At 43.4% G+C, this 24,865-nt stretch overlaps 1 protein-coding gene across 1 annotated transcript in view; it reads left to right on the top strand.

Moving 5' to 3' along the window:
• Positions 1-23,710, top strand: part of LOC114276072 (EG45-like domain containing protein 2) — a 37,670-nt gene extending 13,960 nt beyond the window's left edge. Inside the window, exon 3 of the mRNA XM_028217797.2 lies at positions 23,238-23,710. Coding sequence (XP_028073598.1) covers positions 23,238-23,244 — 7 coding nt within the window. The 3' untranslated portion in view covers positions 23,245-23,710. The remainder of the gene's footprint in view (positions 1-23,237) is intronic.
• Positions 23,711-24,865: the final 1,155 nt, after the last annotated feature.

Genomic DNA, 24,865 nt, shown 5'->3' with positions numbered 1-24,865 from the left:
CAATCTTTTACAGAAAGAAGCAACTATACTGAAAAGAAACTACTTGTTTTATTAAGAAAGAAAAAATCACAAATACTTGAAAGAAAAGCTAAAAATAAAATAGTTTGAGATTGGCAGTGTTCCATGGCCTGAGAATGGCTTTGCTGTCTGCGTCTTCCAAGTGGTATGCACCTTTGCCAGCTAATCCAACCACTTTGTAAGGTCCTTCCCAATTGGGCCCTAACCTGCCATCTCCGAGTACCAGGGTGTTCCCCATTACTTTGCGTAGTACCCAATCTCCAATCTTGAATTGCCTTGGACGTACAATCTTGTTGTATTTCCTAGATAACTCCTGTTGGTATGAGGCGATGTGAACCAGTGCTCTTTCTCTTCTTTCTTCTATAAAGTCGAGCTCTAATGCGATGGCCTCTCTATTTAAGTCTGGATCAAAATTTTCACTTCGAATGGTGGGGAGGCCAACTTTCAATGGGATAATTGCTTCCATGTCGTAGGCTAAGGAGAATGGTGTTTCTCCTGTTGATCGTCGAGGTGTGGTACGGTAAGCCCATAAAACATGAGGAAGCTCCTTAGCCCACTTTCTTTTTACTTTTTCTAACCTTTTCTTCAATCCATCCGAGACAACTTTGTTTGATGCTTCTACCTGGCCATTTGCTTGGGGGTATACCGGTGTAGAGTTGTAGAATTCTATCTTGTATTCCTCACAAAAGCCTCTAAAAACTTTGCCGTCGAACTGGGTGCCGTTGTCTGATATCAGTGCCTTGGGTATGCCAAACCGAGTGATTATATTCTGTCAGACGAACTTCTTCACATCTTTCTCCTTTATTGATGTTAGTACTTCTGCTGCCACCCACTTTGTGAAGTAGTCTATTGCTGCAAGGAAGAACTTTCTATTACCGGGTGCTGTTGGAAGTGGTCCTACTATGTCCAAGCCCCACATTGCGAAGGGCCAAGGGCTAGTTAAGGGTAGAAGCGCTCTGGCTGGCTGATGTATTTGGTGTGCGAACTTCTGACATTTCTTACACTTCTTGACATACTTCTCTGAATCTGCTTGCATGTAAGGCCACCAATATCCCTGCAAAATTGCTCTATAAGCCAATGATCTCCTCCCTTGGTGGCTTCCGCATACGTTTTCGTGAATCTCGAACAGGAATGCTTCGACCTTGCTGGGATGGACACACTTCAGGTAAGGTCCTGTGAAGGTTTTCTTGTACAAGGCCATTGATGGGGAGAGCCAAAATCATTGTGACTTTGCCCTTATCTTGTTGGCCTCCTTCTTCTCTTCGGGTAACATGCCGTTGTAGACACCCCATTTTTGACCGCCCTTAAGACTTGGGCACCACTGATGGTTTGCTCGGTGTTGAGAGATGTGCAGGGAAAAGAATCAGTTTCTTCGGCAAAGAGAGAGGCAAATCCTTCAAAACACTTTGTTTAGGGGTTTGGAGTTGAAGAAAAGAGGAAAGGAGAGGAGAAAACTAGTTTGGGAGAAGTTCGGCATGAATCCGGGTAGAAGCGAGTCGAGCAGCCCTCGCTGAATCGGGCTTATCTGTCTGTACACTTGGAGTTTAGCTATGGGGCCACCACCGTCGGAAAGCTTACTTCTGGGGCTTCATTTTGCACTCAAGAATCTCCTAGAGCCAAGTCCGGGTGGGGGAGATATGATCAGTTGAAGTCGGGCATCATCCCGGTTGGATCGAATCTGCGCGGCTTCACGGAAAAGGGCATAACTTTTTGCACAGAAGGAATTTTAATGCAAGGTTTGCGCCATTGGAAAGCTAACTTCCGGGGCTTCAATCTAGACATCCACCGGCACTTTTTTGACCTCACCGGCCACCCATCGGCACTCTATTTGTGCCGACCGGCAATTTATTGTGCCGACCGGCCATTTATTGTGCCGACCGGCACTTTATTGTGCTGACCGGAAATTTTTGCTAGCCGACGACCTTCCGGAGCATTCTGCAGATTGAGTGGATTCCAGCTGTGCCAGCTGGAATGCACAGAATTGATCCCCCACGTGCATGTGTGCTTGTTTTGCACCCTTTGCACACCTTTGGCCCCTCTTCTTGCACCCTTTGCTCAAGGCTTCTTGAGGAAGCCTTGACCCCTTTTCTTGGCTTCCTCAAGAAGCCTACCAGCTGTCCAAGCTTCTCCAATAAGCCTTGAACCCCTTTGACCCTTTGAAGCTTGTCTTAGAAGCTTAGCTTTGCATATATATGCACCTCTCCTCCTCCTTTGTTGAGGTTAGAGATTTGAGGCAACAAAAAACCAGAGATATATAGATATATCTGATATACATACACACAACCCTTGATCTCTCTCTATATCTCTCCCATTCAACCATCAAATACCCTTGTTCTTGGGTCATTCCTTCATCAACTCATAGCACAAGGCATCCAACGCCTATTCCAGCAGCTTGAGGCTGTCCTCCAGAGGTTAAAAGCTCCCAAACTCAGTCCAAAGGTTGCTAAAGTTTGGTTCTACAAGGGTGAGTCTCATTTTCCCTCTTTTGCGCATTTTTTTGGCCTATATCTTAGCTCCTTGTGCTTACATCTTTGGGCTCCGACCCAAACTTCAAACCATCATATTTTGAGGTCCTCTTCATGTTTGATTGAGGACCTCTTGCTGTTTGAGGATAGTAGCTAGCACTTCCTTCAATATCCTCCTTGAATGCCATAATCTTGCATAGAATTTTTGGCTTGCGTGTGATCTGTTTTAGAGCCTGATGTAAACTGAAAATAGGCTTATTTTGGGCCCCTCTTCAACATTTAAGAAGGGCTCAACACTGTTTGGGACTTCCATGTTGTACTTCCCTTTATATCCTCTTTTTGGTCCCATTTTTGTATGTCTTGGCAGCCCCTGATGTTGCTGTTTTTGGGCTGAGGTCCGAACTCAAAACAGCCATATTTTGACCCCCTTGTCATGTTTCATTAAGGGTCTTTGGCTGTTTGATGAATATTTTGTGTACTTCATGTTATAGCCCTTTTGTGGCCTTAATCTTGCATAAATTGTTTGCCATGCTTGTATCTGTTTTCGAGCCTTGCCATGAACTGTGAATGTGCATATTTTGGGCCCCTCTTCAATGTTGTTGAAGGGCCCTAACATGTTTGGGGACAGCAGCTGTGAGTTGCTTCATAATCTCATGTTTAGGGCCTTTTTTTTTTGTATGCCATTTTAGCCCTATTTTTGCTTGCTGTTTGGCCATGTCATGAACTGTAAAAATTCTTATCTCAGAGCTGTCTTGCTTCTGTCTTCATGTTCCATGTCCATATTATGCATGCTTTGTATAGCTATAGGCCATTTCGGGTGCCAAAGTCCATGTTTCGGGACTATTCCATGCATCGGGTGTGTTTTCGCCTCATTCCGGGGCTGTTTTCCCCCATATTTCAGTGCTGAAATCCCATTAGCATATTTGCATGTCATTTTCCATGCCATTGCATTGCGTATGCCATTGCCTCGGTTTGCGTGCCCGTGTGCACGCATTTCGAGGCACTTCATTTTCATTCATCGGCCTCTTATGTGAGTGTGGCTGAGGCTCTCTCATGTTAGTATAAGTCCATGTTGCATTCTATATGCCATTTTAGCCATTGCATTGCGTATGCCATTGCCTCGGTTTGCGTGCCCGTGTGCACGCATTTCGAGGCACTTCATTTTCATATTATGGCCACTGTTTTGGGCCTAACTAGAGCTGCCTAATTCATGTTTAAGACCATCCCTTGCTTATTTGCATGCTCACCTTGCATGTTTGCTTGTATCGGCATGTTGCATCCTTAGCTCGTATGCCTAGGTTGCATTGCATTGGCATGCATGCCTTGCCTCTTGATCATGTGATAGAGGTTGGGTTTTAGTTTGTTTGATTGGTTTGCATTTCATTTGACATGAAAGTTGCATACTTGATTCCTTGGGCCATCATGCATGGAAATGCGTGATTGGTGGTCCGAGAATCGAGGCACATGCCCCTTTGAGTCATTACCATGATAAGGGACATGAATGGTGCATATATGCCTTGAATTGTGCCGCCATGCTTTGCTTTGCACTCTGTTGCTGTCAATTGCAGGTTCTGCAGACATTCCTTGCCGACCGGCAGTATATATTGCCGACCGGCAGTAAACAAGCAGCCGATGGATTCATCTTGTGCCGATGACTACACCACACTGCCGGTGGCGATTCTACTCAGCCGGTGGCACTCCTCAGTGTCCAAGGAAGCAGTCCTGAGGTTTTGGTAGCCTTCAGAGGAGCAGAGGAAAGAAAACAGAGGCAGCCTATGCATGGCGGCGCATTTCCCGAGGCGGTTTACCTGTTTTCCTAGATTAGTTAATTTGTTAATTAATTAAGCAATTTGTAATATTTAATTAGCTTGCGTAGTTAATTAATTTGTATTATTATTTTGGTCCCTCCGAGTGAGGGCGTGTCTGTAATAAGTGTGTGTGCGTGGTGTGCGTGTCTTCCAACCTCCACTTCTTTCTTCCCTTTTATTTACCTGCTTATGATGGTAGATTAGGGCACATTTATTTTAGCATACCTTATGCTATGCATGCGTGTATTCATGCATTTGTTGACATGCATCAGGCTCGGCACATCATGCTAACTGCATTTGTACTTTAATTTCAAGATTGAATACGTGCATCAATTGATTGCATCTCACATGCCATGCTTAGGTTAGCCGAGCCTACTTCAATTGCATCCCGTATGTGTTGCATTAGTCAATCTAACATGAACTAGGACATGCATGTTTGCTAACTAGTTTATTGTTTTGGCACGGAGTACGATGTAAGTGTTTATGCTTTAGCATCCCGCATGCGTGTGAGTGTTGCCATGATAGTATGCTTGCCATGCGGCTAAGTGCTTACATGAGATATAACTGCTTGAATGCCTGTGGATGGAGGTCAAATTAACTAAATTGGAATAATGCATTAAAACTGTGAGTTTTAAGCCCACTAGATAATGGCAAAATCATCTTCTCTAAAAGCCCACTTGAGGGTGGTAAAATCTGCATTTTAGCCTACTTGCGAGTAGCAAACCATTTTCAAAACAAACACGAAATGTTTTGTTCCAATTTGGGCGATTTGGTCTATACTTGTTTGCTGCGCGCATAACATAGTAATTCTAGGCTAATAATCGGAATAAGAACACATAACGTTTTCAAAACTGGATATCACGGTTAGTAGAGGCTGGTCTTCGGACCAGGCGAGAGGGGGTGCTCATAGCTGACCTTCCCCGATCGTACCCAAGCTCCCGAGCCGAGACAACTCCGGTGATGACGGACATGTGGCCTTCGGCACCGAGTCAGGGTTTCCTAAATTTCCCATTTTAAAAATATTTAGGTGGCGACTCTGTATCTGGCAAAGCAGTCCATGTTTGGCACTTCTTTCAAAATCTGTTTTCTCAAAACGATTTGCCAGATTTGGACTCTTTGGTTCAGATTAAGAACCGTGACACAAATCGAGTCCGAACTGTAGCATGAGGCCCTCGCGGACGTGTTACAGTTTCTGGCGACTCTGCTGGGGAAATTAGAGAGCTTGACTCGAACTCGTGATATCCTGTTTTGATCTCATCTATGTGTTTCTTTGCATTGCATGTGCATTGGTGCGCCTAGGAACACAGTGTTTGCCATCTGCCATTCCTGAACGGTTCGCCGGAGGCTTGTCTTGTCAAGGCATGTCCATAAGGCTGACCGGCTATGGGCTCTGACAGTATGGGAACACAAACCCCGGTTTACCGGGGCACCCCTTTCGACCATTCGACCTAGTACATATTCGGATCCATAGTGACCATTCCAAGTTAGGGCAGGTTGCTTACCCCATGTTAGGTTGTTTGAAAACCGCTGTGTGCGTAGTGAAACCCTAGCTCCTGACAAAATAGGACAGGGAAACCCTCCCCCAACATAGGGGTGTTTTGGCTCTCACTTATCTGCTATGTGCTTTAGAGTGCATCTCTACAGGAATGCATATACCAGTTTACAAGTCTGGGCATCAGGCCTGTGGGCATCAGCATCAGTATTTGGGGAATCAGTTTTACCTGAGGGTATCAGTTTACAGGCAGATATTTGGGAAACAGTGATCAGTATTGGGTACATTCATCCTAGTATGCTCAAATCTGCTCCAGTGAAATTAGGCTGAGATGCTCTCTGTTTTCCCTTTTGCAAGGTAGTCCTGGAACCATAGCTTCAGAAGGCTCCGATATCCCCCGAGGTTCATCGGACTTGTGCTGATAGACTTTGTCAGGTCAGAGATTCAGTTCAAGGGTAATCAGGGCTAGAGAAGGCTAGTCAGGCACAGACCACCAGTACAACAGCTACCAGATCAGTGATCTTTGAGCAGTCAGGCTGAGATTTTCGAACCTATTGCCGATACAGATATACCGGTTGCTCAGTTAGATTAGAACAGTATGTCAAGTCTGGAAGAGATGGTGCGCCAACTCCAGGATAGTATGAAAGCCATGCAGCAAGACGCTGTCCGTCAAGCGGAGTTCGCCAAACAACAGGCTGTGGCCATAACCCAACAGGCAGAGACAATTGCCAGATTGGAGCAGCAAACTGGAGTATCTACTTCGCACCAGGCTCCTCCCCCACCAAGAGTTCCCATACTCGGGGAGGCAACCTATGTCCAGGATGATACTGACATTCCAGTCGGGCCAGCTCCACCCCCGATTCTGCCTCAACTCTCCAAGGCACCCACTCCTATCAACCAATCAGATTCTCCCTTCGAGCCCAAGGTGGAGCCCGTGGCGTTAAAAATGCACAAGCTTGAAAAGCTGTTCAAGAAATCTCAAGGTGTGAAGTCCATTCCGGACATTGGAGACGGATACACTGACGCAGCCGTGACGCTGCCAGATCGGTTTAAGATGCCACAAATTGATCGTTTTGACGGGTCTGGGGATCCCATGGTGCATCTACGACTATTTTCAGACGTCCTAAGGCCAATGGGCCTCACTAGACTGCAGAAGCTATCTTTATTTGGCCGGACCCTGTCGGGTGTAGCGGCCGCATGGTATGCCAAATTGGAGGATTCAGTGAAACGAAGCTGGGATGAGATGGCTGAGGCCTTCGTCGCACAATATTCATACAATACACAAATCGAGATTACGACCCGTGATCTTGAGACGACGAGGCAGGAGCCTAAGGAGAGCTTCTCAGAATTCGTGGCCCGCTGGAGGGCCAAGGCCTCAATGATGACCATTAGGCCAACAGATAAGGATCAAATACGGATGATTGTGCGCAATCTCCAGCCTAAGCTAATGCAGAGAATGATTGTAATCCCCTTTCCCACTTTCTCAGATTTACACGATATGGGGGTGCAAATCGAAGATGCAATGAGGCAAGGTCTGTTTGACCAGGATAAGGAGCAGCCCAGGAGGGCATTTTCCCGCAATTCTAATGCGACCACTAGTGGTGATGCAGGTTCAAGATCTTCTGAAGTAGACATGGTTACCACTACTGCATCAAAAACAGCCACCCCATTCACCGGTGCGTCCGGAAGTAGCTCACAAAAAACCAAATATCCACCTCGAGTCAAGAGGGTCTTCACTCCACTTCATATGCCTTTGTCAAAGGCTCTAGAGGTCTTACTCCGGAAAGGACATCTGAAACCGTTGGAACAACGGCCCCTACCCGATCCTATCCCTGCAAAGTATGACCAGACTAAGTACTGTGCGTACCACCAACAAACTGGTCATGAGACCGATAGTTGCTTTCGTCTGCGCCATGATGTACAAGATTTGTTTGACAATAAGGTCATTGCCGCACCAGTCTAGCAAAGTCTACCGTCATTGGATCAGTGAATTTGTGGGAGATAATGTGATTATGTGATCAGGGGATGAACCACCTGCGGATGGCGCTCAGTTTACTCCGGATGTGGCGTGTGGCACGCACTTTTTTGAGCATTTGCAAATGCTGGTTTTTGTAGTTTTTGACTTGGGTATTGGGTCAGCCTTGTTGTGTTGTTTTGAGTCTGCCTCTTTGTTTTAAGTCAGTCCTTTCATACTGAGTTAGTCGGGTCTGTCTTATTGTATCGAGCCAGTCCTGTTTTGTTAAAGTCGGGTGATTCCGGGGGTGTTACTTCGGATATCACTATTTTGCTTTGTGTTTGTCCTTTTGAGTCTGTTTCTGCCAGGGAGCCGGTTATGCCAACAGATTTGAATGGAACAGCAGTGATTTTCACACTCTTGTGTTTGCTTCTGCCGTGTGCCAGTTGTGCCAGAAGTATTGAATGGAATGACAGTGCTCTTCGCCTGCCTTTTCTGTGCCTCGAAGTCATTGTAATGACCTAAGTTTTCCAAAACTTTTTTCGAAACATTGTGATAAAAACAAAGAGGAAAGAATTCCTTGGGTTTTGCAAAATTTAATCAATTGAGAGAAAGAGAGGCATGCTAAGCCCTTAATGATCGAGATCATGCTTGTTAATGTGCGTACTGAGAAGGATCCTCACTTGATCTAGATTGGTCCCACACTGTCTTCAGCACGAGCGATCTGTCGCTTTCTTAAAAACTTTCAAAAACAAAATGTTTTGCGCGGTCCTGCGAAGACCTGTGTGGAATCGCTCTTGAGATTGTGCAGCCTAGGATCGCCCTCAGCCTCGAAACTCAACCCCTTCGCTCCCAAACCTTGAACTTGAATTCAGAAGGTTCAACGGTCAACTACGATGTGAGGCCTGTGTGGCCAGATTTGAAGCAACCCTCGAACAAGAGGCACCCAAAGTCAGATCAAGAAGATCAGATCAAAGGAAGCTTGCAAAGCTAGAACAGAAGTACCCTTCAAACTAGGGGCAAAAATGTCAGATATGCTTGAAGAGCCAAAGATGGATCCTTCAGTAAATCAATACAACAGCCACTCTCCTGGATACGGATGGCTTCAAAACCCTAAAACCATTTGGCATGGACTTGTTACGCTTTTACCCTTTGAGAGGCTCGCTGGGCCGAAAACCCGGAAGGGCGGTCCAGGCAAAAGTTAGAGCAAGAGAAAAATACAAAAGAAAGAATGAAAAAATACAAAAAAGCGAAAAAGGAAAGAAGAAAAGAAAAGAAAAAGAAAAAAGAAAAAAGAAAAAAAAGCAAGAAGAAGAAAAAAAAAGAAAGAAGAAAAAGAAATAGAAAATGAAAAGAAGCTCGCAAGGTCGAAAACCCGCATTGGGCGCCTTGGCAAAAGTGAGAGCCAAAAAAAGTGAAGGTTAAAATACCCGAGTATACCTTAACCCCGAACTACGTAAGGCTTGATTCCCATGTTTGGGATACGTAGGCAACTTCATCTTGAAGTCCAGCCACAAACACTTCGAATTCGATAATGTCCATGTAATGGTTCTGATAATCTTTGCCTTCTCTGTATCCGAGAGTTCGGTTGCAATCATCGCTTCGAGGACTGATTATAAATGCGCCGCGGTGCCATTCACACAAGGGGCAACTTTTCGTTGCCATTCAATGCACTGCGGTGCCGTTCAAACAAGGGGCAACTTTCCGTTGCCGTGCAGCTTTTCTTCAAGCAAGGGGCAATTTTCCTTCGGATCTAAAGTTGCGCATCTCAAGAGTAGGTTCCGTGCTTGTTAAGCATCGGCCGTTTGCAAAAATAGTTTTTGAGAATTTTTACTGAGGTTGACTAATTTCCTCGAAAATTGTTCCATCTTTTCTAAAAAACTAGACCATTTCTTGGACCCAAAAAAGGAAAATTTTCAGTGCTCATAGCCTGACTTGCATGATTTCAAATCAAAAATCGAACAAGTATGTTAATCTAACTCTCATATTGGTCAAAATTGTTTTAAGTAGAAAACCAAAACAAAAAATGGTCAAAATGATGAACTAGGGGCACAGTTGAGTCAGGCTTCCTGTCTTTCCCCCGTTGTCAATGCATCTGCCAAGAAGGGCACTCTACCTGCCAGAAAAGGGCACCACTGAAGCTGACCGCAAAAGGGCTGAAAGCTCTCTCATCCTCCAAGCAACGAGGAATCAAGTCAAGTACGAAGCACGAACTGGAATGGGGCGAGATGTTCCACTCCCTCATCTGGACAGATCTAATCACGTCCAAACTCCCCAGCAGGGCATCATCAACCGATGTTAGCTGCAGATTTGCTACACACCCAGTTGTAGCACAATCTCTCTATGGGAGAAACTTACTGTTGTGAACAAGAGTCTGGTAAAATACCAGGGGCAAGAGCCCACAATTTCCAGCTTATCCATCAACCACCCAGGGGAGGGATGAAAAACGAGAGATTAAAGAATAGAGAGATGTGCGCCGAGAGAAAAAGCGAGAAAAGGGTTTTGAGAGAAAAAACCAAGCTTGAGAGCCGAATGATGTGAGAATCACAAATAAGAAAGGGTGGGAATAATACCCGGTGAAACAGGCTCCCTGTGCACGTCTGTGTGTCGTGTCTTTTGTTTTGTTTGTCTCGATTCTTGCTTTGAGTCGTTCCGAGCGTGTCTCGACGTGTTTAGGTTGTTTACCTTTTGTTTTCCGTTGTTGAGTCTTTCTCGCTGTGTTCAGTCGTAGGCTCAATACCTGGTCGAAAACTCATATCTCAATTTCAAAAATAAATCGTTTTGTGCTCAGAGTGTTGTGCCATCCTTCACGTTTGTGCAAAACAAGATTCTTTTTTCCATAAAATTGCAGGGTCCACCCCCGATAAGTGTGAACGGTGAAACCAGGACCTATCTGAAGCTATGATAGTTCCAGACTGCAAAGAAAAAGCAAAAGAGCGAAAATCGAAGTATGTGAGTTTGTGTCAACTTCAGAAAATTCCGTGATTGTACTCCGGACGTACTTCTTCAAGGCCTTGTCAATGCTCCGAAATATGAGTGTACCTCTACCTCAGGCGCAAGATCAATCCTGCTTCAAGGTTATGCACTCTTCCACTTACATTGTTATGTATCCATTTCACTTGCATTGTAATGCATTATACCTATCAAGTTTCTTCCTCAGTCGTGCACGACATTGTATGCACGGTTCATTCAAAGAAGTTCCGTTTTGAGGTCGTTCACTTTTGTGTATCAATCACACACACTCACTTTAGTGTATCAATCACACTTCATTCGCTTTTAGTGTATCAATCACACTCTGTTCATATAGTGTATCAATCACACTTCATTTGCCTTAGTGTATCAATCACACTTTATTCGCTTTGAGTATCTATCACCCACATTCTCATTTAGTGTATCAATCACACTCTCTTCACTTAGTGTATCAATCACACTTCTTTCATTTTGTGTATCTATCACACACGTTCTCATTTTGTGTATCTATCACGCACATATTCGCTTTTGTGTCTATTGCACTCTCACTCAGTGTATCAATCACACTTCTTTCATTTTGTGTATCTATCACACACATTCTCGTTTTATGTATCACACTTTCAGTGTATCAATCACACTTCATTGATTTAGTGTATCAATCACACTCTGTTCACATAGTGCATCTATCACACTTTGTGTTCACCTTTAGTGTATCAATCACACTCTGTTCACATAGTGCATCTATCACACTTTGTGTTCACCTTTAGTGTATCAATCACACTCTGTTCACATAGTGCATCTATCACACTTTGTGTTCACCTTTAGTATATCAATCATACTTGTTCACTAAGTGCATCTATCACACTTCGTGTTCACCTTTAGTGTATCAATCACACTTTGTTCACATAGTGCATCTATCACACTTTGTGTTCGCTTTTAGTGTATCAATCACACTCTGTTTACTAAGTGCATCTATCACACTTCGTGTTCACTTTTAGTGTATCAATCATACTTTGTTCACACTGTGCATCTATCACACTTTGTGTTCACTTTTAGTGTATCAATCACGCTCTGTTCACATAGTGCATCTATCACACTTTGTGTTCACCCTTTGTGTATCTATCACACTGTGCTCACCATACTCGCTTAGTGTATCTATCACACGCTCAACCACTGTATGTATCACATGTTGCTTCATATAGTGTATCTATCACATGCTCGCTTTGTGTATCAATCACACACGTACGCTTTGTGTATCAATCACACACTCTCACTTTGTGTATCTATCACACGCTCACACTTTGCTTCATATAGTGTATCCATCACACTCGCTTCACCTTTTATGTATCTATCACACTATGCTCACCTTGTGTATCTATCACACGTTCACTTTGTGTATCCATCACACGCTCCCTTTGTGCATCCACCACACACGGTTGCTTAGTGTATCTATCACATATTTGCTCAGTGTATCCATCACACTTGTTTCGCTTTGTGTATCTATCACACTTTGCTTTGCTTAGTGTATCAATCACACTTTATTCGTGTTAGCATGTCCATCACACTCTCTTCACTATGTGTATCTATCGCACATGTTCGTGAGAATTGCATAATTCTCTTACATCCTTTCTGCATGAGATGTAGTTTGGTTCATGTCTACTTGCTGGCATAGCATTCGCTTAAAATGTTGCATTTATTTTGCATAATTGCTTCATCACAGCTACATTCGCGCTATTTTGCGCATCGCACTGTTTTGTGCAGTTTACATTCGCGCTATTTTGCGCACCTCACTTGTACTTGTTAGTACATTGCATTGTTGTGAGTGCAAACTGGCTTCGCGTAGCGTATAAGTCCAATTATCAAAGTCTTCCTGCATATCATTTGCATCCTGCCCCTGAACTACGCTGGTTTGATTCCTTGCAAAGGGATACGTAGGCAGCCTGTGGGCACAACCATTTATTTATCAGTATTTTGTTTGTTTGTCCAAGTCTTCGGCCTTGTCAAAAATGGGTCGTCTCTGGGCTTTGACATTCACTCCCGTCATTGTTATGACTTTCGAGTTCTGTCAAAGAGGGGCAACTGTAGACACCCCATTTTTGACCGCCCTTAAGACTTGGGCACCACTGATGGTTTGCTCGGTGTTGAGAGATGTGCAGGGCAAAGAATCAGTTTCTTCGGCAAGGAGAGAGGCAAATCCTTCAAAACACTTTGTTTAGGGGTTTGGAGTTGAAGAAAAGAGGAAAGGAGAGGAGAAAACTAGTTTGGGAGAAGTTCGGCATGAATCCGGGTAGAAGCGAGTCGAGCAGCCCTCGCTGAATCGGGCTTATCTGTCTGTACACTTGGAGTTTAGCTATGGGGCCACCACCGTCGGAAAGCTTACTTCTGGGGCTTCATTTTGCACTCAAGAATCTCCTAGAGCCAAGTCCGGGTGGGGGAGATATGATCAGTTGAAGTCGGGCATCATCCCGGTTGGATCGAATCTGCGCGGCTTCACGGAAAAGGGCATAACTTTTTGCACAGAAGGAATTTTAATGCAAGGTTTGCGCCATTGGAAAGCTAACTTCCGGGGCTTCAATCTAGACATCCACCGGCACTTTTTTGACCTCACCGGCCACCCATCGGCACTCTATTTGTGCCGACCGGCAATTTATTGTGCCGACCGGCCATTTATTGTGCCGACCGGCACTTTATTGTGCTGACCGGAAATTTTTGCTAGCCGACGACCTTCCGGAGCATTCTGCAGATTGAGTGGATTCCAGCTGTGCCAGCTGGAATGCACAGAATTGATCCCCCACGTGCATGTGTGCTTGTTTTGCACCCTTTGCACACCTTTGGCCCCTCTTCTTGCACCCTTTGCTCAAGGCTTCTTGAGGAAGCCTTGACCCCTTTTCTTGGCTTCCTCAAGAAGCCTACCAGCTGTCCAAGCTTCTCCAATAAGCCTTGAACCCCTTTGACCCTTTGAAGCTTGTCTTAGAAGCTTAGCTTTGCATATATATGCACCTCTCCTCCTCCTTTGTTGAGGTTAGAGATTTGAGGCAACAAAAAACCAGAGATATATAGATATATCTGATATACATACACACAACCCTTGATCTCTCTCTATATCTCTCCCATTCAACCATCAAATACCCTTGTTCTTGGGTCATTCCTTCATCAACTCATAGCACAAGGCATCCAACGCCTATTCCAGCAGCTTGAGGCTGTCCTCCAGAGGTTAAAAGCTCCCAAACTCAGTCCAAAGGTTGCTAAAGTTTGGTTCTACAAGGGTGAGTCTCATTTTCCCTCTTTTGCGCATTTTTTTGGCCTATATCTTAGCTCCTTGTGCTTACATCTTTGGGCTCCGACCCAAACTTCAAACCATCATATTTTGAGGTCCTCTTCATGTTTGATTGAGGACCTCTTGCTGTTTGAGGATAGTAGCTAGCACTTCCTTCAATATCCTCCTTGAATGCCATAATCTTGCATAGAATTTTTGGCTTGCGTGTGATCTGTTTTAGAGCCTGATGTAAACTGAAAATAGGCTTATTTTGGGCCCCTCTTCAACATTTAAGAAGGGCTCAACACTGTTTGGGACTTCCATGTTGTACTTCCCTTTATATCCTCTTTTTGGTCCCATTTTTGTATGTCTTGGCAGCCCCTGATGTTGCTGTTTTTGGGCTGAGGTCCGAACTCAAAACAGCCATATTTTGACCCCCTTGTCATGTTTCATTAAGGGTCTTTGGCTGTTTGATGAATATTTTGTGTACTTCATGTTATAGCCCTTTTGTGGCCTTAATCTTGCATAAATTGTTTGCCATGCTTGTATCTGTTTTCGAGCCTTGCCATGAACTGTGAATGTGCATATTTTGGGCCCCTCTTCAATGTTGTTGAAGGGCCCTAACATGTTTGGGGACAGCAGCTGTGAGTTGCTTCATAATCTCATGTTTAGGGCCTTTTTTTTTTGTATGCCATTTTAGCCCTATTTTTGCTTGCTGTTTGGCCATGTCATGAACTGTAAAAATTCTTATCTCAGAGCTGTCTTGCTTCTGTCTTCATGTTCCATGTCCATATTATGCATGCTTTGTATAGCTATAGGCCATTTCGGGTGCCAAAGTCCATGTTTCGGGACTATTCCATGCATCGGGTGTGTTTTCGCCTCATTCCGGGGCTGTTTTCCCCCATATTTCAGTGCTGAAATCCCATTAGCATATTTGCATGTCATTTTCCATGCCATTGCATTGCGTATGCCATTGCCTCGGTTTGCGTGCCCGTGTGCACGCATTTCGAGGCACTTCATTTTCATTCATCGGCCTCTTATGTGAGTGTGGCTGAGGCTCTCTCATGTTAGTATAAGTCCATGTTGCATTCTATATGCCATTTTAGCCATTGCATTGCGTATGCCATTGCCTCGGTTTGCGTGCCCGTGTGCACGCATTTCGAGGCACTTCATTTTCATATTATGGCCACTGTTTTGGGCCTAACTAGAGCTGCCTAATTCATGTTTAAGACCATCCCTTGCTTATTTGCATGCTCACCTTGCATGTTTGCTTGTATCGGCATGTTGCATCCTTAGCTCGTATGCCTAGGTTGCATTGCATTGGCATGCATGCCTTGCCTCTTGATCATGTGATAGAGGTTGGGTTTTAGTTTGTTTGATTGGTTTGCATTTCATTTGACATGAAAGTTGCATACTTGATTCCTTGGGCCATCATGCATGGAAATGCGTGATTGGTGGTCCGAGAATCGAGGCACATGCCCCTTTGAGTCATTACCATGATAAGGGACATGAATGGTGCATATATGCCTTGAATTGTGCCGCCATGCTTTGCTTTGCACTCTGTTGCTGTCAATTGCAGGTTCTGCAGACATTCCTTGCCGACCGGCAGTATATATTGCCGACCGGCAGTAAACAAGCAGCCGATGGATTCATCTTGTGCTGATGACTACACCACACTGCCGGTGGCGATTCTACTCAGCCGGTGGCACTCCTCAGTGTCCAAGGAAGCAGTCCTGAGGTTTTGGTAGCCTTCAGAGGAGCAGAGGAAAGAAAACAGAGGCAGCCTATGCATGGCGGCGCATTTCCCGAGGCGGTTTACCTGTTTTCCTAGATTAGTTAATTTGTTAATTAATTAAGCAATTTGTAATATTTAATTAGCTTGCGTAGTTAATTAATTTGTATTATTATTTTGGTCCCTCCGAGTGAGGGCGTGTCTGTAATAAGTGTGTGTGCGTGGTGTGCGTGTCTTCCAACCTCCACTTCTTTCTTCCCTTTTATTTACCTACTTATGATGGTAGATTAGGGCACATTTATTTTAGCATACCTTATGCTATGCATGCGTGCATTCATGCATTTGTTGACATGCATCAGGCTCGGCACATCATGCTAACTGCATTTGTACTTTAATTTCAAGATTGAATACGTGCATCAATTGATTGCATCTCACATGCCATGCTTAGGTTAGCCGAGCCTACTTCAATTGCATCCCGTATGTGTTGCATTAGTCAATCTAACATGAACTAGGACATGCATGTTTGCTAACTAGTTTATTGTTTTGGCACGGAGTACGATGTAAGTGTTTATGCTTTAGCATCCCGCATGCGTGTGAGTGTTGCCATGATAGTATGCTTGCCATGCGGCTAAGTGCTTACATGAGATATAACTGCTTGAATGCCTGTGGATGGAGGTCAAATTACCTAAATTGGAATAATGCATTAAAACTGTGAGTTTTAAGCCCACTAGATAGTGACAAAATCATCTTCTCTAAAAGCCCACTTGAGGGTGGTAAAATCTGCATTTTAGCCTACTTGCGAGTAGCAAACCATTTTCAAAACAAACACGAAATGTTTTGTTCCAATTTGGGCGATTTGGTCTATACTTGTTTGCTGCGCGCATAACATAGTAATTCTAGGCTAATAATCGGAATAAGAACACATAACGTTTTCAAAACTGGATATCACGGTTAGTAGAGGCTGGTCTTCGGACCAGGCGAGAGGGGGTGCTCATAGCTGACCTTCCCCGATCGTACCCAAGCTCCCGAGCCGAGACAACTCCGGTGATGACGGACATGTGGCCTTCGGCACCGAGTCAGGGTTTCCTAAATTTCCCATTTTAAAAATATTTAGGTGGCGACTCTATATCTGGCAAAGCAGTCCATGTTTGGCACTTCTTTCAAAATCTGTTTTCTCAAAACGATTTGCCAGATTTGGACTCTTTGGTTCAGATTAAGAACCGTGACACAAATCGAGTCCGAACTGTAGCATGAGGCCCTCGCGGACGTGTTACAGCCGTCTTTTAGGAACACTATGATAGGATCCATCCATGAAGGGCCTAATTCGGCGCAACATACTTCTTCTACTTCAGGTTCTTCAATGCTTGGTCTGGGTAGGAAGTCGATCAGTAGTGGATATGGGATGCATGTGTCTGTCATTGAAGCAAAGCCTGCTAGTTCGTCTGCTCTGTTGTTTTCTTCTCTGCCAATCTGCTCTATCCTCACTACTTCGAACGTCATGATCTCTTTTCTGACTAACTCTTGGTACTTAGCCATCCTTTCATCCTTTGCTTCGTAGTCACCTGAAATTTGGTTTATCACCAGCTGTGAGTCACTGTAAACCATTAGCTTGGTGGCCTTCATGTAAAGTGTTGATTTTAGTCCTACCAGAAGTGCTTCATACTCCGCTTCGTTGTTTGATGCTAGGAAGCCAAGGTTGACTGCCTGTTCCACTACTAGGCCCTCTGGTGAGATGAGGACTATGCCGAGTCCTACACCGTGCCTATTGGACGCTCCATCCACAAAGAGCTTCCACATCTCTCCAACAAACAGCTTCCAGCAAATAGAGGGATCGGATGATGCTTTGGGGTCCTGAGTGTTGCTGGTGTTTTCTTCAAAGTCCACACTTACCGTTTACCCCTTTCTATCTGATTGTACCAAGTCCTTATTTGTTGATAAGTCTTTGTTTGGTGCAGCATGGTTTGTTTCTCCCTCCTTTTGTTTACTCTAGTCTGTCCTGGGATGTGATTGGGTATCCTGTATTAGAGGTCACGCTATTCCGGCGCCACTTTCCATCCCTATTTCGGTTTTACCCGTTAAGTCAACTGGGCAGACATAATGACTTCCTGGTGTGAATTCTGAGACAAAGTCTGCCAAAGCTTGGGCTTTTATCGCGGTTCTGGGTTGAAACTTGATGTCAAACTGTCCCAACTCTACTGCTCACTTTAAGATTCACCCAGAAAAGTTCATCCTCTCAAACAAAGCTTTTAATGAAAAAGCTGTGAGGACGATTATGGTGTGGGCGTGAAAGTAGTACGACAACTTCCTTGAGACCATCATCAAGGCTAAGGCCAGTTTTTCCAATGGTAAGTACCTGGTTTCTGCGCCCAGCAACATCTTGCTGACATAAAAGATGGGCAGATGTTGGATTCCTTCCGCTCGGACCAACACTGCGCTAATTGTGTGCTGTGAAACTGCCAGATACAAAAATAGTTCTTCTCCAGGTATTGGGGTCACTAGCAGCGGTGGAGAAGACATGTATTCCTTCAAACTTTCCAGGGCGCGGTCGCATTCTTCATCCCACTCAAACTTGGTCTTTAATGTTTAAAAAAATGGTCAACATCTGTCTGACGACCGACTTATGAACCGATTTAGCGCGGCTGCCATACCGGTGAGATGTTGTACTTCTTTTACTGAGTTGGGCCTCTCTAGATCCTGAATTGCTTTGATCTGAGAAATGTCTGCCTCAATTTCTCGATTGGTCACCAAGAAGCCCAAGAATTTGCCTGATCCTACACCAAACGCGCATTTAGATGCATTCAGGCACAATTTGTGCTTCTTTAGGATCTGAAACATCTCACCTAGGTCCCTGAGATAGTTATTCTCATCCTTGCTTTTGACTACCATATCATCGATGTACGCCTCCATTGTTCTGCCTAACAATGGTTCGAACATCTTGGTGATCATCCGCTGGAATGTTGCCCCTGCGTTTTTTAGGCCAAAGGGCATGACTTTGTAACAATACAGTCCTCTTGGCGTCGTAAAAGATGTGACCTCCTGGTCTGGCTCATACATGGCGATCTGATAGTAACCTCTGTACGCATCCAAAAAGCTAAGACGGTTGTGTCCTGCCAGTTGGTCTATCCGTGGTAAAGGAAAGCTGTCTTTTGGGCACACCTTGTTGACTGTTTTGTAGTCCACGCAGACACGCCATTTTCCATTCTTCTTTGGCACCACTACTGTATTGGATATCCACTTGGGATAGTGCACTTCTCTGATAGCTCTTGCCTCTAGAAGGTTTCCCACTTCTTCCGCCACTATCTCGGCGTGGTGGAGTGCCGATCTACGAGTACGCTGTATGATTGGTCTTGCAGTTTGGTGGACATTCAATTGGTGACAGATGAAGTTTGGGTCAATGTCAGGCATGTCATATGGCGTCCAGGCAAACACTTCAATGTTTGAGGTCAAGAATTCCATGATCTCTATTCTCTCAGTGCTGGACATAGATGAACCAAGCAAAAAGAATTTTTTCGGGTCTTTTTCATCTATTCTTACCTGTACCAAGTCTTCTACTGCTTTCTGTTTAGCGGCTTTGCCAACATCCGCAAACAATTCATTGCTTTCAGGTTCTTCCACCATCTGAACAAACCCTTTGGCAGCCCGGCTGCCATTTACTGTAACGAAGCATTGCATGGACATAATTTGGTCTCCGTAGACCTCTTCAATTACTCCAGCTTCGTTGGGGAACCGCATTACTTGATGGTAAGTTGACGCTACCAATCACATGGCATGCAGCCATGTCCTCCCCAAGATTATGTTGTAAGTGGACGGGGCTTTCAATACCCAGAATTCCACTTGTTTCGTTATGCTTCCTGCTCTGACTGGGAGGATTATCTTGCCAACTGGCCACTCTGGCATTGAGTTGAATCCGATCAGGAGAGATACGGCAGGTGCCAAGTCTTTGTCCTCCAGTTTCAATTGCTTAAAGGTTTCGTAATACATTATCTCACATGAGCTCCCTTGGTCAATCAAAATTCGCTTGATGTCGTAATCCTTGATGCGAAGAGTGACGATTAGTGCATCATTATGAGGGCAATATATCCTTGCCAAGTCTCTGTTTGAAAAAGACATGACGTTTGTGGCTTCTGTTTTCCCCTTTTTAATGATGGGTTGCGCACTTAATACCTCCTTTAAGTGCTCAGCCTTCTTTATCATGCCCTTGAGCTCACATACTCGCTCAGGTTCGTATACCCTATGTATTACGTTTATCAAGCCTTGAGGTGGGGCGTCGATCGGCGTTCCGTCTAGGTGATCGTGGTTTTGGGGAGCTGGCTGCGTCCCTCCCTCAATGTACTTGTCCAGATGCCTAGCTGCCACTAACTCTTCCAGGTGCTGTCTCAATGGCATGCAATTCTTAGTGCGGTGTCCTTTTTCCTTATGGAAGGTGCACCGGGATCTTTCGTCATAGTCCTTTTGTGCCTCGCCCAATTTAGTTGGCCATATGACGAAGGGTTCGTCGCGTATCTCGCTGAGAATCCGATAGATTGGTTTTTTGAACACCGTGGTAATGGCAGTGCGGACTCTCAACCACCTTTTATCTTGGTCCTCTCCGTTGTCTCGCCTGCCTCGCTCATTTTTGCTCGAACGTTCTACCGTGTTGACTTTTGTCAGAGTCTTTTTATTTGGTATTACGGTTATACCAGCCTTTGTTGTAGCACGGGCGCCATCCTCCCCCACCCGAATGTGCTGGTGTACCCTCTCCATTAAGGCTTCTATTGTGAGGGGTGGCGTCATGGTGATTGAGTCCCTCAACCTGTTTCCGACTGGAAGACCTCTTTTGTACTGCGCGATGGTGAGATTTGTGGGGCAATCTCCTATCTCGTTGAAGGTCTCCCAATAACGACTGTTGTAGGATCTCAACGTCTCCTTGTCACCCATGTCAATGGAGAGTAGCTGATCGATCTCTACTGGTGTCTTCGTGTTCGTTCTGAACCTTGTCACGAATGCCTCCGCTAATTGCGTCCAGGAGGCTATGCTGCCTTCTAGTAGCCTTTCGAACCAGGTTAAACCTAGGTCGCTAAGGCTAGATGGGAATAGGATGCACATCAAAGCCTCATTCCGCCTGTATACTGCCATAACCTAGCGAAAGTGGCTTAGGTGCATATAGGGTCTGTCTTTCCCTCGTAAGTCGTAAATTTAGGCTAGATGAAGCCTGAAGGTAATGGTGCATTCTTAATCGCCGGAACGAACGGCGAGCTATGTGGCCTTGCCAATACTTTATCTGTTGGTTCGTAGACAAGGTGCGGTATTGGCATTCCAACCTCGACGCTTCCATGTGTTCGAGGAGTCAACTGCTGAAGGGCTGAAACTCTGTGCGGGTCGCGTGCCCTGGCATCCTCCTTCCGTCGTGTCCTTTCTTCAAGCACAGTCTATAGGTCGGACGATCTAAGCAACTCCGTTTGCCTGGATGATGTATGGTGCGTATGTGAGGGCCGATAGGTGCTTCCCTCAGTATAGGACCTCAATGATCTCGTTCTCTCAGACCTAAAGTAACGAGTTCTGGAAGTCCTTGATTGAGTGTCGCCTGTCTTAAGGCTTCTACTCTCTGCTTGCGATGGTGTGGTATGTCTACCACGATCTTTTGAGTTGCGAGGAGGCGTATTGCTCTTGCGCCCCACTCCTGTCGCCACCCCCTTCCCTTTTATCTAGCGCTTCATCAATTCCATGTCCACCGCCATCTTCCTGATTAACTCGTCATGCTCCTTTACCTGATCCTCCAAAACTTAAGGGTCGATCCTCCTCTTCTGCCTATCGGGACTTGATGAGCGACGGGGGCTGTTACCCCGTCTCCCTCTTACATCCCTCTGGGGGTTCTATCGCTGGGGCTTTAAATCTGCCATGGGAGGGATGAAAGGCAAACCTTCGCGCCTCCCACCTCTCTCCGGGGTTTGTCCGTCAATGGCGGACTACGGCAAATCCTTATTGTGCGCCATTACATCTAGTATAGCGAGGAAAACTTTGATCAAGAGGTTTTGTTCTTTCTGTGATTCCAACAGACGGCGCCAATTATACGAGCAAGAAATAATCTTCTCGTATAATCTTGTTGATCAAGTCCGCGCTCCTCCAAACGTCGTCTCTTTACTCCCTGAAAACACAAACGTGAGTTAGGCGGCGGGTGTGTGCCGGATACCTCTCCGAGAATCAAAGTTGTGTTACCTCTCCATAGGTGATGGTATGAACTTTTATAGGTTCCGCGTGGCACAATCCTAGTAGGACTCTTATTCCTCCATGCAGAATCCTCTTAGGAATCATACTCCTGAAAGATAATGTTTATCCTTCAACACCCTCCTCACTGCTTAAACCAAGTGAGATGGTCCTAGCTCGGTGTCATATCCAAACGACCGAGCTAGCATTGTCATGACACAATGACAATGTAACCGAGCTAACAATACTCATGTTACATTTATCCCGGCGCTTTATGTGTAACATGTACCTCGGCTTTGCTTGTAGACCGTGCTAACCATAGCGTACTTGGACCGAGCTACTCAACAATAAGGTCCTAAATAGAAGCCAAAAATACCTTGGCTCAAGATGGTTTGACCGGGCTAACTGTCACCGCGCCGACCGTGGTGACCGAGCTAACCACTAAGCTCCTTCGGACCGGGCTACCAGCAAGGCTCCTCTGGACCGGACTAATTACAAGGCCCTTTTACTCAGCTCTTCTTACTATGGCCCACAGAATGGTCCATTACCCAACTCGGCCCAATTTACATATAAATTACCCTCTCAGCAGCTTAATTGGATGGCTATATTGGCTATGAATCAAGCTATAAATCGATTATAAACTGATACGCAAATAATTTTTATTTATATGATCCACTGATATATCAAAGTGTATTGGTAAAGATTTTTATAATCAATCAGTGATATTGGTCGTAATTAGTTATGACGTATTGTCAATTTGTCAACACACAAGTAATCTTCGTTCTCCAACTTATCGATCATTGATATATTATAGTGCATCAATATTAAGAGATAAAAAACCGATATGGCCTATATTTAAAAATCTTGATTGTTGGTTATCCCCTTTTATGGGAGAGAGAATTCGTATTTGTATATTCTTTCTGTGAGACTTAAAATTCTCACATATGGATTATTGAAAAGATTTAATGAAAAGATAAGTTTAGCCTTGTAGATTTACATAGACAAACATAACCGGCACCACTTAATTAGGATTGTCGGCTAGGGACATTCTTATGATAAAATTAATAACTTAAATCAAAGAAAATAAAAGAAGAATTAGAATGATTGTGTGCTTGTGTTCCCCTTACCTTCTATGTCATGCTTCCTTTTTATAGAAGTGTAATATGTCATGCTTCCTTTTTATAGAAGTGTAATATTTGCTTGATAGATATTTGTTGGGTAGACGTTGTTGATGGTGTTAGTCCATTCTTAAGACTTGTTTGAATTGGACCCAAGTGAATTGATATTTTTTTTGAACTCCCACACTTGTTAATTAAAAAAAAAAAAGAATTGTTGATCAATCTGATGCTATGCATGCAGGGTATGATTTGAAGGATTGGTGATGAGAGAGAGTGAGATATCCTTGGTTTGATTTGATTTGTTTAGTCAAAGAGGAACGAAGCTGCAGAGGAAGAAGGAAAAATGTTAAAAAAGTGTTTCGCGTGCAATTAATTGTAATTTTGTTTTCATGAACCCTACAAATATATATATATATATATATATCAATTCTGCTGGGATTTTCAGTGGGGTGACTCCCATTGACCCCTCCAGTATCACGTGTCAGTTTGGAAGTTGTTGAAAACCAAAAAAAGAAAAAAAAATTGATTTTTGAACCAATCACAGAGGATCCCAGCACCCCGACTGAGGATCTCAAGCTTTATTCTATATATATATATATATATATCCCGTCAACGTTATGACTCATTGACCAATTTAATTGGATGCATGAAAATTCTATGCTCGTGCATGTACGATAATGAAGTTTATGCCTTTGGTATTGAGTATTTTAATAATTTATGAAATTTATGCTTTGGTGTTGATTATTTTAATAATTTTTTTAATGTTTCATAAAAAAATAAAAAAAATAAAAGATAATGGGATAGTTTATAATAAAGTTTTAATTAAAATAACATATTAACAAACTAGTCCTAAGTATTTTAATTATAAATTCCAAAGTCCACGTTTAGCATCAAAGTTACCTATCAAAATATCAACCGATAATATTATGAATGGGTAAATTATTCATTAACCCTTACATACTTGCTCATTTTTTCATTTTAATCTTTGAAAATTTTCTTTTTCTATTTTAGCTCTTTATTTTTTAAGTTTTTTTCAATTTACTCAAAAAATTAACCTATATCTTAAATTAGATAGATAATGAAACATGATATAAAAATATCATATTATATATAAGACATAAACTTAAATCTCAAAATAATAATAATTTTTTTTATGCCATGTAGCAGTTGGTGTGGTATTTTCTGTCTAATTTAAAATATAAAAGGCCAAAGTAAAGAGAAAAAAAAAAACTCAAAGGTCAAAATAAGAAAATGATTAAACATAAAAGTGTAATTTAGTATGTTATGAATTTATGATTTTAATTTTTATCTCTCTTCAGACATATAGCAGGTCATTACCGGGTCTAAGAGCCCATGTGTGTCTGTGTTTGAAATTGGAACATGCATTTCCCCCAAGCTGGACTAAAACTGTATTAAACAACTAATTTTAACTTTACCTAACCTAGATTAAGAATGTGTGAAATTGAACCACTATTAAAAGCTTCACTTAAGCTGGATTACTTTTGGGGTAAATTACACTTTACCATTTTATATTTGATTATTTTTTCACTTTAGTCTTAAAATTTTATTTTTTCTTATGTTGACTTTTCATGTTTCAAGTTTTTGTCAATTTACTCTAACAACTACCTTTTGTCCAAAATTAGACAGAAAATGATACATTAATAGTCACATGAGCTAAAAATATTTTATTATATATATAACTCACATCCCTAACACGAACCCAAATCCCAATTTAATAATATATTTTTTATGTTATGCAATAGTTAATGTGAAATTTTTTATCTAATTTTGAACATAAATTAATTTTAAGAGTAAATTGAGAAAAATTTAAAATATGAAAGGTTGAAGTGGGAAAAAAAAAATCAAGGA

This window comes from Camellia sinensis, chromosome 5 (assembly GCF_055761805.1).
Source record: "Camellia sinensis isolate YWXY chromosome 5, ASM5576180v1, whole genome shotgun sequence".
Taxonomy (NCBI): Eukaryota; Viridiplantae; Streptophyta; class Magnoliopsida; order Ericales; family Theaceae; genus Camellia; species Camellia sinensis.
This window is presented reverse-complemented; position numbering and strand designations above follow the sequence as displayed.